Below are 14668 nucleotides of genomic sequence, written 5' to 3'. Positions count from 1 at the left end.
AGCCATCCGCGTTGGTCCACCTCGACTGTCCATTGGTTCACAACCTACGTTATTGCGCCAGCTGATATGGATCAGACTAATCGTCTGGTGAGTATCTGCCCCGTCCTGATTAGGCCTATATGATGTAGTGCATGCACGAGTAAAGGACCACACTGAGACTGTGCTCAGATTGAAGATTGAAGATGCTCTCTTTTTTTTTTACTTGGAAAAAAACAACTTTATTGATGTAAAGCACAGTTTACAAGTCATTCAGTTACATTTAGCCTCAGAGAGTTTTTCGTATGGTTGGACAGCGAAAATACATACACAAGTATATTATATTAACAAGGTATGCCCCAGATACATAGGGATCATGCACCAGGCACAGAACATCTACACACATGTTTCCCCATCCTCCAACCATCTGTCCCAGATCTTGGAATATTTTTGGGTGGACCCCCTGTGTGTGTAGATTAGCTTCTTAAAGGGCAAGGTGTCATTAACTGCCTTTTTCCAGTGCCGAAGTGTGGGGGGGAAGTCTGCATCCATCCCCGAGCTATCACCTTACGTGCCAAGAATAATGTTTCACAGATAAATATTGTGTGATATTTGTCCACTTCCACATCTGACAGTAGCCCCAAAATACATAGCTTAGGGTCCAGCACCACAGGGGAACCCATATTGTCATGGAGGAAACGGACAACCTGTGTCCAATACGTCTGAACATGGGGACAGGTCCATATCAGATGGTAGAATGATCCAGGGTCAGCCCTGCACAAGCGACACGTCGGGTTCGGCGTGTGCTGAAACTTTGCCAATCGCATAGGCGTCAGGTAGGCTCTGTGCATGATATACAGTTGTGTCAGTCTGTCGGACATCTTGGGAGACAATGTCTTGGTTCCCTCCAAGATCTCGTTCCATTCATTGTCAGCTATGGGTCCTACGTCCTGTTCCCACCCTGTCTTGGCCCTATGGACAATAGAAGCTGCACCCCGTCATCTTATCGTGTAGTACAGGCGTGATATGAGTTTGGAGGGGTCATCCCCCAAAATAACATCCAGCACAGGGGGTGGCTCCATCCCTACATCTAGGTTTAGTATCTGGGTTCTAAGCGCGTGCCGGGGCTGCAGGCATTTAAATGTTAGTTGGTGTGGGAGGGAGAACTCCTTAAGGGTCTGGAACTGTTTGAGCCCTGAATCTGTCAAAACCTGATGGAGATAAATGCCTAGATTCACATACATTGCCGCAACTTTGCGGCGGCGTAGCTTAAGGCATTTAAGCTACGCCACCGTAAGTTAGCGAGGCAAGTACATGATTCACAATGTACTTGCCTGCTATGTTACCGCGGCGTAGCCTAAAGCGGGCGGGCGTAAGGGCGCCTAATTCAAATGTGTGTAAGGGGGCGTGTTTTATGTCAATGAGGCTTGTCCTTACGTTTTTGACGGTTTTTCTTAACTGCGCATGCGCCGGGCGCCTACATTTCTCAGTGTGCATTGCGGCTAAGTACACCGCACGGGCCTATTGATTTCGACATGGACGTAAATCCCGATTCACGGACGACTTGCGCAAACGACGTAAGAATTTTGACGCAGGAACGGCGGCCATACATTACATTACTATTCCAACTAGGGCCTAGCTCTAACTTTAGGTGGCCTATCTCTAACGTAAACGGCGTAAAAGTACTGCGTCGGCCGGGCGTACGTTCGTGAATCGGCGTATCTACTAATTTACATATTCTACGCCGACCGCAATGGAAGCGCCACCTAGCGGCCATGCGAAATATTGCAACCTAAGATAGGACGGCGCAAGCCATCGTATCTTAGATATGTTTAAGTGTATCTCTGATTGAGAATACACTTAAACATAAGTCGGCGTAGATTCTGAGTTAGGTCGGCTTATCTACTGATAAGCCGGCCTAACTCTTTCTGAATCTACCTAATAGTATTCCATATCTAGCCCAAACTATCGAGTCTGGAACAGTTTCCAGTTCTGGCATATGGCTATTAAGCCACAGCGTGGTGTGAGAATAAAATTTCCCCACATTCTGCTTTTTAAGAGATATTTCCCATATCCTTTGGTGATGTAACAACATGCCCGAGTTGTACCGTGCGGCAGAACCGGGTGCTTTTTTCCCACGAAGGATCGTCTGAACAGGTGTGTATGTCGGATGCCCCGGTTTGTCACAAACCAAGGATCTGTAGGGCTGCATTTCCGACTTGTGGAAATGATACATGTGAGATAGTTGCGAGGCCAGGTAGTAGTCTTGTAGGTCCGGGAGGGATACACCCCCCATATCTGTTGGGTTCTTTAAGATTTGCCAAGCTAGTTTGTGTCTACCATTACCCCAAACAAATGAATTAAGAATGGCTTCCATCTGTTTAAAAGGTTTTAAGGGGATATATAGGGGGGCATGCCACACTAGGTATAGAATCTTGGGTAGTATGATCATTTTAATCAGATTTACGCGTCCCATCACCCCCAAGGGTAGTCTGGACCACGTCTGCGTTTTGCTTTTAAGTAATTCAAACAGGGGACCTACATTCATGGGTGTATAGTCAACTAGGTCCCTAGTCACCTCCACCCCCAAATATTAAATTTTGGATACCCTAGCGAGTGGTAAAGGGGGGCTTGTGAAAGGGGGGGGAAACGCATCTATTGGAAGAATTTGGTATTTGTCCCAATTTATACGCAGACCCGAGTATCCCCCCATTTGTTCAATTAATTGTAACGCAGCTTGGAGTTGCTGTCCCTGGTCCGCTAGATATAAGATGGTATCATCAACATACATTCCTATTTTATCTACAGTGGGGCCTCGCCGCAGACCCTGAATGTCAGGGTGGGCTCTGATTGCAATTGTCATTGGCTCAGCTGCCAACGCATATATCAAGGGGGAAAGGGGACACCCTTGTCGGGTACCCCTCTCTAATGGAAACTGTTCTGAGAGCCATCCATTCAAAAAAACTCTCGCCCTGGGTGTCTGATACAGGAGCTGCACCCATTTTATAAAGTGTGACCCGAATCCATAGTTATGCAGGCATTCCCACAAAAATGGCCATTCTACAGAATCAAAGGCCTTAGCTGTGTCCAACGCCAACACCACCCTCGTCCCAGAGTTATCATGTCGGGCTTGAATATTCATGTACAGACGCCTGATGTTCATAGTTGTGTTTTTCCCCGGCATAAAGCCTGTTTGGTCCGAATGAATTAATGTTAAAATAGCAGTGTTTAACCTTGAGGCCATAATTTTAGCTAAGATTTTGATATCTACCCGAAGGAGTGAGATAGGCCGGTAGGATTCAGGGTAGTGTGGGTCTTTACCCGGTTTGGGGAGAACTATGATTTGGGCTTCCCACATAGACTCGGGGAGTGAGTTCTGATCAAAGATTGACTGATATAAAGCTTTCAATTTGGGGACCAAAATGTCTGAATAAGTCGCATAAAATTCCATCCCTGGAGCCTTAGATTTGGCAAGCTGCGCAATTGCCTCTGCAACGTCTTGTGCCGTGATAGGTGCATCAAGAAGCTCAACTTGCTCTCGATTCAGTCGGGGGAACTGTATGGTAGATAAGTACGAGCGGATCTCCCGTCGCATGTACGTTCTCTAGGATTTGTATAGGTTACCATAGAACCGTCTAAATTGCGCTGCTACTTGCCCTGGGTCTGTTATAGTATGTCCGTCTGGGTCACAAAGCGACACCACGACCGGAGGCTTATCGTCCATATGAGTCAAAAAGGCCAACATTCTCCCAGCCCTCTCCCCCTGCTCATACACCCTTTGCCTACAAAAAAACACGCTGTTTAGCCTTCTCCGTGTGCAACTGTGTGACCAAACGGGTCTGCAGTTTCACCCTATCCAGGTTTTCAAGGGTAGGGCTGGAGCTATATGCTTCCTCTAGGTCCCGCAGTTGATCCGAAGTGAGTTGGAGTATAGTGGTAGACTCCCGTTTCAGCCTATTTATTCTGGAGGACAGTATCCCACAGGCATGAGTTTTAATGTCGTCCCAGCGTGTGGTGAGGGCATGGGATTCCTGTATCCCCTCCAAAAAGAACCGCAACTCCCTTACAAAGGAGTCACGATCCTTCAGAAGGGACAGCCAGTGTGGATTCAGTCGCCACTGTTTGGTAGGACAGGCTACCCGCAGGGACACCGTCAGCCAGCACGGAGAGTGGTCTGACAGGATCCTGGGAGCAAAGCCGGAGCCTGTGACTTTTGGCAGAAGGGTCCTGGAAACTAGCATAAAGTCTATTCTTGACATGGTATTATGGCTGACCGAGTGGCAAGTGTATGCTCTAGTCGTGGGGTTGGCATGTCTCCAGACGTCATTAAGGGCAAATTCAGTCAGAGTGCGGTACAACCTAGTGTGCAGTGGTTCTCCAGGTCTGGGTTCAGCCTGCGCTGGGCGATCCAGGGATGGAGTCATCGTGTTGTTAAAATCCCCCATCCACACTACAGGTATGGACGGGTATTGAGCTATGAATGCAAGGCCTTCTGTAACCACATCCGATTTGTATGGAGGAGGGATATAACTAGCCAAAATCAACAGGGGGTCACCCCCCACTTTTGCATGTAGGAAGAGGTATCTACCCTGCCGATCTGACACCACGGAGATCAACTCAAAGGGCGTAGATTTTGCTATGAGCACCGTAACCCCTCTAGACATAGTAATGTAGGTACTGTGATAGGCCCACTCCACCCAAGGGCGCTTTTAGGCCGCCTGTAAGTGGCCCGTGTAATGGGTTTCCACCAATGCGACAATATCTACCTTCTGACCTTTCAAATATTGTAACACGGCTGTCCGCTTAATCTTATCCTGCATACCCCGCACATTCCATACCATAAATTTAATGTCCGCCATGGTGTTCATTGGCACTGAGATTGCATATGGATCGGAAGGGCAGCACCCTCCCCAGGCTGAGATAACACATCCATGACATAACCAAACATACCTGTTTCGAGTGTGATACGTGCTTGCTTAAAAACATTCCAAGTAAATAACAAATGCACAATGGTGCTAACATTCCCAATGCTCTGATCAAGGGATCTGGCATTTTCCTTCCCTCCCGACTTCTCACCTCCCCAACCTGGTGGAAGCATACATTCCCTTGCAACCTTCAGACAAATCAGCTTCCAACCATCAACGCTGGCTGGAGGTACAGTACTTAGAGTATGGTGAACTGAAAAGTGCAGAATAAAAAGGGAAAAGAAGGGGTTGCAAACATAGTGGGGGCGATTATTCACTGCATAGCGCAGGGCACGATGCATGTTCTATGCGTCTTCGCCTTTGAGTGAAACTCTCGCTACAAGGATATACAGTCATCCTGGTGTACCAGCGTTTCTTCTGGGGGCCTCCGCCCCATAACATCTTCATGAAACTGCCGCGGAAGCAGCAAGAAGCACAAAATAAAAGCCTCTATGGTCCAAGTAACTCCAGGCCAGGGGCCGAGTGTCCAGGGATATCATCAAGCAGAGTCCTTCCCCCCCCCCCAATAGTAGCACAGGTAGGGGGTCCCCTAACCCCAAAAAAATAAACAGAGTTTACATACTGCACGGGTTATAAAGAGGAGCGGGGGATGAGAATAAGAGTAACTACCCCCCCACAGCGGATGGGCTACTTAGAAGAAAAGTGGGGCCTGCCAACTTTCGACAATGGCAACAGTACTTACAGCAACCGGCTGTGCACCCGCTCAACCCTCCGGTCGTTCGCGTTGATCCAACCAGCGCGCTGCCTCCTTTGGGTCCTCGAAAAAAAGGGCTCTACCGCTCTCCTCCACTCTCAATCTCGCAGGGAACAACATGGCATATTTAAGGTGCACTACCCTGAGCCGCCGTTTAACATCCTGAAACTGCGCACGCTTTCTTTGAACATCACTTGAGAAGTCAGGGAACACCGTGACACGACCGTTACCCAGGGTGATGTTTCCTTTCTCTCTGGTCAGCCGAAGGATGGTATCTCTGACTCTGAAATTGAGTAATTTGGCGATAAAGGTCCTGGGGGGGGCTCCCGCAGGCGGAGGTTTAGCTGGGATGCGGTGCGCCTGTTCCACCGCAAACATGACAGAAAAGGCCTCTTCCAAAGTGTTGGATCAGGAGCGATTCCAGGTATTCAGCAGGGTTGGTGCCTTCGGCCTTTTCAGGTAGACCGATGAACCAGAGGTTACAGCGCCTCAAACGGTTTTCCATATCATCCTGATGGGTGTGTAGCTGGCGAATCTGGCGTTGCAGGTCCTCTGTGGCGTGGTTCAGGGGATGCAGGATGTCCTCTGCTGCTCCGATTCGTGTCTCGGCTTCGGTGACCCTGTCTCTTACCCTGGACAGGTCCTGGAGCAAGAGAGAGATATCAATCTTGACCTCGTCTATTTTGGCGGTAAGGGTTCCCTGCAGCATTGCAATGGCATCTAGAACCTTAGCTGTGTCAGCGCCCTGATGAACCGTCGTGGAGCATGCACTGTTGCCTTCCCTGGCCTGCGGGTCTTGTTCTTGGTGGCGGAATTTTGCCAGCTTGTCGATCGCCTCGGATGTCCGTTTCGGCGGAGACATGATTCCTCCCTGCCTCAGGGCGTAAAGTGTACAGCTGGCCGGCCACCGCTCCAGGAATGGTGTGGGCACACTGTGGTAGCTGTCTCAAGCAGTATGGGGGCTGTTCCAGGGGGTCTCACAATGCAGAGCACACAGGGAGGCCTGGGGAACACACCAAGGCCTCTGCCGGGTGAAGCAAGATGGCTGCTCCGGAATACAGGCCGCAGCCGGGTGTAGATGCGCCTCGTTAGTGGCGGCAGGCAGTCCGCAGGCCGTTCCAGAAGAACACCGAGCTCCAGGCAGACCGGGGAGACAGGAGAGCTTACCGGAGGGTGTATAAAAATGTCCGCCGCTCCGGGATGTAGGCCACAACTGCGGTCCATCCTATCTCCTCAGCAGGGTGCGGATGCTCTCCACCAGCGGCAGCAGACGGATCGGGGGCCGCTCCAGGAGGATAAAGTGACAAGTGCTTTTGCGCTAAAATAGACCCTTAATAAATGTACCCACCAAAAATAAATGAATACAGTGCAGCAAAACCTAATAATGTTTACATAACATTGAACAAGAATCAAAATAAAAAGAGATTCTGCGCAACGTATCACGCAAGTGAACTAACAGTGTCACATAAAAAATGAAAAATGAATAACATAAAGTGATAAATATTAATAAATCACTGTTGATATAAGAGCTGACAAAATTCAGCAATGAATATAACCAAAATACAGTGCAGTGTAATCAGTCCACAAATATATGCAGTACTCTGAGAATTAATGTGCAAAAATTGTGAAAACAAGTTGTGCATAGGGATGTAAATGAGAGAATCCAGTCCCAAAAAAATATATATACACGAATCAGCTGTCAGAACGGATGCACTGGATGAAGATAAGCACCAGCTCGATACTGTAAAAACACAGCAGTGTAGCAGAAGATGAACCAGATCCCTGACTGAGCTCCTGGGACTCTTACCTCTCAGCCCTCCTTAATGGGCATAAATGAACAGCACACTCGCAGTCTTCTATGGGTAGTCACAACTGCTTCCTCTCTGTCTGATGAATCCTCCCAGTGCATCCGTTCTGACTCTCTTTTTATTTCGCTCCAGGAGGATGCCGAGTGCCAGGCAGCCCGGGAAGACGGGAGAGTCCGCCGGAGGCCGCGCGTCGGGTGCAGCATAATGGCCGCCGCTCCGGAGTGCAGGCCGAAGCCGGGGCCTTTCCTAGGGGGAGATGCAGGATCAGGGAGGCCCTGTGGCGGTGGCTCCGAACGGCTCTCAAACTTGCCGGCAGGCCCCCAAAGTGAGCAGATGAGGAAGGGCAGATCCCCCAACACAGCGGATGGCTGAAGATGAGCAGGATTAGTGCAGGATGCTAAATTAGGAGTACAGGCTAGCGGAGCTCACAGTAAACGCGACCTATTCCATTGCTCTCCAGGCCACGTCTTGAAGATGCTCTCTTTATTGGTTCCGGATACATGGGGGGTTTTATAGGTGAGCGACTAATGCTGTAAGCAAATGTATCATTAGCATAACGTTATCTAAATACTTGTAGTTTCTGATTGGTTGTGTCCATGTAAGGTGAACTTCCTCCAGGATCTGAGCGTCATCAGATAGGGTGTAGTCCTGGGCGGAGGCACCATCTTTTAGTTACATTCTTCACTCAATGGGAGGGGGTGCTACTAGCGGCCATTTTGAGCAAGGAATATAAAAGCAGTTTATATACAGGAAAAATATAGACTTTATAGTATAGAAAAGATGCATAAAAATGGGCATTTTACCTAATCCATCAAAGTATTATCACTGATCTCTGTATTGGTGTCACTGGTGATGTCAGTTCCCAGCCGGTGTCATTAGTACAGTGACAGTATATAGTATTATCACTGATCTCTGTATTGGTGTCACTGGTGATGTTAGTGAGGGCCCCCCAGTGTCAGATTTCCCGTCACACTCTGGCAGTCCCATTAGAAGTCGCTGATCACCACCATTAGTAGTATAAACAAATACAAATTCCAATATATCCCATAGTTTGTAGACATTATAACTTTCACACAAACCAGTCAATATACACTTATTGGGATTTTTTTTTACCAAAGACATGGAGCAGAATAGATTTTGGCCAAAATTTATGAAGAAATTCAATGTTTTTATTTTTCTGTTGGGTGTTTTATAGAGGAAAGTAAAAAATGTTTTTTTGTTTTAATTTTTTTTTAATATATTAAAAAATAAAAGAACGCAGAGGTGATCAGAAAACACCAAAATAAATCTCTATTGGTGGGAAACAATAATATAAATGTCATTTGTGTACAGCGTCACATGACTGAGCAATTACCAGGTAAAGTAGCGCAGTGTTAAATAGCAAACAATGGCCTGGGCTGGTCATGAAGAGAGGGGGTAAAACCTTCCCAAGGCTGAACTGGGTAAAGAATATATAAGTCCAACATTTCCTCTTCCTGATCTGTGTCTGCTGTCCCATGTAATGGTATGAAGAAGTCTACTGTTCTCTTTGTATTGCTCCCTTTGTGTAAAATCCCTGGTGATCCTGCCACTCCCTCTACTTTCCGGTTAAGAACTGACCACACTAGGCAGGAGAGCACAACATGGTCAGTTTGGTGGTTGTGCTGAGCTTGGAAGTCAACCTGCTCTCCTCCAATGATCAGACTTTTGCTTACAACCTCCCCCCTGCACATCCATTCACTGGGAAGACCGGTTGCTGTTTCTCCTATCCCAACTCTTATGCAGCTGAGAACAGAGGGAATGTGATCACTTATAAAAAAGAGAAAAGTACTTATAATATATTTTATATCTATACACAAATGTTTTGCCTTTCATTTCTATTTTAAATGGAATGGGTTGTATTGGTGAGGCTTCCATACACTTTACCTTCTATCCCCCCAATATCTGCTGTACTGATAAGTGTATGAGTATGATCTCAGGTATTAGTATGAAATCATGTCTGACAGAGCAAACTGAGGGCTCTACTTATAGGAAATTCATTCAGCTCTTACACATATTGCTAGAATGTAACACAGTGATTTCCTAGGATTGTCAGCTCCATCTAGTGGCCATAAAACTGTATTTTTCATTAAATACCTCAATCAGTAAAAATAGCACAATAACGCTTTATGGCCACTAGATGGAGCCAAGGAAATCAGTGTATGAAATAAAATACATCCAATATTCATCATGGCCGCTCACATTCATTCAACTATTTTTATTTTATACCAACCTCTAAGTGTTTGTGAAATCTTCCACCCCAAAATGTACTCAGCCAATGAGAGGTAATGACTCCATTTTTATTTTTCTACTGCTATCAATGGCCAACACGGTACAACACTTCATCCATGTCTTTGGTGATCTCTGATCTTCTTATGAACTGTTTCTTACATGATGAAGATCAGCCATGGAGTATATCTGAGGTGTATATCAGGGTGTGCTTCTTCCCCACATGAGAGCTGTGATGTCCAGCAACATTCATATACAAGACATTTCCGGCACCCTGATATACAGGGAGACAGGACTTCAGTGAGGAGCATTTCCCTCACTCAGTACAGGAATGTGGCTTCTCCACCGTGTGAGATCTCTGATGTGTGTAAAGATGGGACTTCTGTGAAAAACATTTCCGGCACTCAGGACAGGAATACGGCTTCTCTCCAGTGTGAGATCTCTGATGTCTGGAAAGAATGAACTTCCCTGAAAAGCATTTCCCGCACTCAGGACAGGAATACGGCTTCTCCCCCGTGTGAGATCTCTGATGTCTGGAAAGATTGGACTTCACTGAAAAACATTTCCCGCACTCAGGACAGGAATACGGCTTCTCCCCCGTGTGAGATCTCTGATGTATGGAAAGACTGGACTTCTCGATAAAACAACTCCCGCACTCAGGGCAGTTATACGGCTTCTCCCCCGTGTGAGATCTCTGATGTGTAGAAAGATTGGACTTATCTGAAAAACATTTCCCACACTCAGGACAGGAATACGGCTTCTCCCCTGTGTGAGATCTCTGATGTTTTGAAAGAATGAACTTATCTGAAAAACATTTCCCACACTCAGGACAGGAATACGGCTTCTCCCCTGTGTGAGATCTCTGATGTTTTGAAAGAATGAACTTATCTGAAAAACATTTCCCACACTCATGACAGGAATACGGCTTCTCCCCTGTGTGAGATCTTATATGCACATTAAGATTGTATTTAGAAGGGAAACACTTCCCACACTCAGTACAGGAAAACCTCTTCTCTGTTGGAAGGATGGCACCGTCCTGCACAGTCTGAGGTTCCTCAGGATAAGAGGAATACGATGGTCCGGCACCATCCCTCACAGTCTGAGGTTCCTCAGGATAAGAGGAATACGATGGTCCGGCACCGTCCCTCACAGTCTGAGGTTCCTCAGGATAAGAGGAATACGATGGTCCATCTACACTGTGTGGTGCCGGATAGACATTTGAGGTAGCCGGGTTTTCTCCTGGACTATACTGTGTGATGTCCTCATCTTCTACTTTACAGTCTGGAGACAAAGTGAGACAATCCTCTGAGGTTTTCCTCATCTCCCGTCCATCTACAAAAATAGAAATAAAAAGATTATTACTAGACATGAGCAGATTGGTTCCCCTAAACCAGGACTCCTCCCACATCTGGCAGCTTTGTCTCTGAGGATCTTACAATTCCCCCCTCAAGGTAACTAGTAAATGGGTTCTCTGATCTCCTACCAGTGGAAGATGAAATGTTTACATGAGACAAGTTGCAGAGATCCCACACCGCTGCCTCCCATCTCCTGAGACTGCACTCAGTGACTTGGGTCTGAGACTATACAGACATATCCCTCCACCCGGCACAGCCAGCAGACAACAGAACAAGTGACCCTGGGAGAATTGTTCTGTCAGAGATCATGCTAGACCCGGGTATGGGGTAGAAGACCCAAAGCACATACCCCAGGTGCCTAAGTAGAGCAACATCTATGGTGAAAATCAACCTTTTGCTGATCCCCAGAATTTCCATAAATCCAGTCTAGAGACATAAATTGTGTCTGCAGCACAGAGAAGGAAGATTATCACCCAGTCCCCGCCCTACTCTGGACCAATCAGTGAGCAGTATGGGTGGAGGAATGTATTTAGTGTTAACCACTTAACGACCGGCCCATAGCCGACTGACGGATACAGGTCGGTTCGCTAATTCTGGGAGTGCGTACATTGACGTCCTCCTAGAATCGCACCTCCTGGGAGGACCTCAATAACGGAAAATGGCCCCTGATAGCGGCCGTTTACCACGTGATCGCTCCATCGAATCACTTGTAAACAAACCAGCGTCATGTCATGTGTACCGATCGGTACAGTGTGAGAGAAGAGGGGGAGAGATCGGTGGCAGCAGCACTCTGGGCTGGATCTGTAGTGCCCACAGCGCTGCTCAGTGACAATTGCAGTCACATCCATCCATGTTCAGTCATCCCTCCATGCTCAGCCGCACTCTGCCATACCCAGCTGCACTCTGCCATACTTAGCCGTACTCTGCCATACCCAGCCATACAGGGGAGTGCCCTGCCAATCTTTGGCGATATTCAGCCATACTCTGCCATACCCAGCCGTACTCAACCATGCTCTGCTGTACTCTACCATGCTCTGCTGTACTCTACCATGCTCTGCTGTACTCGGCCATACCCGGCTGTACTCGGCCATACCCGGCTGTACTCGGCCATAACCGGCTGTACCCGGCCATACCCGGCCCCTGTATGTGGCCAGGGTGTGGAAGTCTCACACGTGTGGTATCGCCGTACTCAGGAGGAGGAGGAGAATCTATTTTGGGGTGTCATTTTTGGTATGTACATGCTATGTGTTAGAAATATTGTATAAATGGACAATTTTGTGTTAAAAAAAAAAAATAGTTTTAACCACTTCCCGCCCGCCGGCCGTCATATGACGTCCTTGAATTTGTGCGGTGATATCTGAATGATGGGTGCAGCTACAGGCATCATTCAGATATCAGCTTTTTCAGCCGGCGATTCGCTACACCATAAGAATGAGCACAGTGGCTGTTCCACCACTTGGCCGTTCTTACGGGAGGCAAGAGTGGATGTCCCCCCTCCCGCCCCCCTCCGATGCTTCTACAGACTTACTGCTACGATTGAAGCCAGAATCTTTTTTTTTTGCTGGATTTCAGGCTTCCCTGCCTAGAGGTGAGATGTGAGTCTTATTGACCCCCCCCATATCTCACTGTAAAGAGGACCTGTCATGCCATATTCCTATTACAAGGGATGTTTACATGCCTTGTATTAGGAATAAAAGTGATCAAAAAATAATTTTTTGGGGAAAAAAGTGTTAAACTAAAATAAATAAAGTAAAATTAACAATAAAGAAAACCTTTTTTTTAAAGCGCCCCTGTTCCCGTGAGCTCGCATGCAGAAGCGAACGCATACGTAAGTCCCGCCCACACATGAAAACGATTTTCAAACCACACATGTGAGGTATCGCTGAGAACGTTAGAGCAAGAGCAATAATTTTGGCCCTAGACCTCCTCTGTAACTAAAAACATGTAACCAGTAAAAAAAACGTCGCCTATGGGGATTTTTAAGTAGCAAAGTTTGGCACCATTCCACGAGCGTGTGCAATTTTGAAGGGTGACATGTTGGGTATCTATTTATTGTTTATTTATCTATGTATTGTTTTTTTAAGCACAAAACAGTTTTTTTTTAAAAAAAGCATTCGAAAAATTGCTGCTCAAATACTGTGCGAGATAAAAAGTTGCAACGACTGCCATTGTATTCTCTAGGGTCTTTGCTAAAAAAAAACATGCATATTGTTTTGGGGTTCAATGTAATTTTCTAGCAAATAAATGATGATTTTTACATGTAGGATAGAAATGTCAGAATTGGCCTGGGTGCTTCAGAACGCCTGAAGGTGCTCCCTGCATGTTGGGCCTCTGTATGTGGCCACACTGTGTAAAAGTCTCACACATGTGAAGGTGCTCCCTGCATGTTGGGCCTCTGTATGTGGTCACGCTGTGTAAAAGTCTCACACATGTGAAGGTGCTCCCTGCATGTTGGGCCTCTGTATGTGGTCACGCTGTGTAAAAGTCTCACACATGTGAAGGTGCTCCCTGCATGTTGGGCCTCTGTATGTGGTCACGCTGTGTAAAAGTCTCACACATGTGAAGGTGCTCCCTGCATGTTGGGCCTCTGTATGTGGCCACACTGTGTAAAAGTCTCACACATGTGGCATCGCCATACTCTGGAGTAGTAGCAGAATGTGTTTTGGGGTGTAATTTGTGGTATGCATATGCTGTGTGTGAGAAATAACCTGCTAATATGACAATTTTGTGAAGAAAAAAAAAATCTTGATTTTGCAAATAATTGTGGGAAAAATTACAACTTCAAAAAACTCACCATGCCTCTTTCTAAATACCTTGGAATGTCTTCTTTCCAAAAAGGAGTCATTTGGGGGTATTTGTACTTTTCTGGCATGTTAGGGTCTCAAGAAATGAGATAGGCCGTCAGTACTTCAGGTGTGATCAATTTTCAGAGATTGGCACCAGCTTGTGGACTCTATAACTTTCACAAAGACCAAATAATATCCACCAATTTGTAATTATTTTTACCAAAGATATGTAGCAGTATACATTTTGGCCACAATTTATGAAGAAAAATTACTAATTTGCTAAATTTTATAACAGAAACGAAGAAAAATTATTATTTTTTTACTGAATTTTCATTTTTTTTTCTTTTATAGTGCAAAAAATAAAAAACCCAACGGTGATTAAATACCACCAAAAGAAAGCTCTATTTGTGTGATAAAAGGACAAACAAAATCATATGGGTACAGTGTTGTATGAGTAATTGTCATTCAAAATGTGAGAGCACCGAAAGCTGAAAATTAGTCTGGTTAGGAATGGGGTTTAAAGGATCACTAAAGGAATTTTTTTTTTTGCTAAATAGCTTCCTTTACCTTACTGCAGTCCTGGTTTCATGTCCTCATTGTTCGTTTTTGCTTTGAAGTAGCTGTAATTCTGCTCTGATCTCCACACGTCCTGCTTGTCTGGCTCCTTATGAAAAATCTCATGGCAGCTTTTCACTGTGGTCCAAGCTGTGTGTCTAAAACTCCTCAGAACCAATAAGATTCATTTTAAAAACAAAACACTGCCCTGGATTTGTTTGTTTTTGTTCTGTCTCTCTCTACTTCACAGAAACATGAAACC

The 14668-nt window shown here is 46.2% G+C and overlaps 1 protein-coding gene across 1 annotated transcript in view; it reads right to left on the bottom strand.

Moving 5' to 3' along the window:
• Positions 1-9901: 9901 nt before the first annotated feature.
• LOC120935228 (zinc finger protein OZF-like) overlaps positions 9902-14668 on the bottom strand; it is a 39374-nt gene continuing 34607 nt past the window's right edge. The window contains exon 3 of the mRNA XM_040347394.1: positions 9902-10717. Coding sequence (XP_040203328.1) covers positions 10027-10717 — 691 coding nt within the window. The 3' untranslated portion in view covers positions 9902-10026. The remainder of the gene's footprint in view (positions 10718-14668) is intronic.

Source organism: Rana temporaria, chromosome 4, assembly GCF_905171775.1.
Source record: "Rana temporaria chromosome 4, aRanTem1.1, whole genome shotgun sequence".
Classification (NCBI taxonomy): Eukaryota; Metazoa; Chordata; class Amphibia; order Anura; family Ranidae; genus Rana; species Rana temporaria.
The sequence above is the reverse complement of the archived record's forward strand: the minus strand, read 5'-3'. Positions and strand labels throughout refer to the sequence as shown.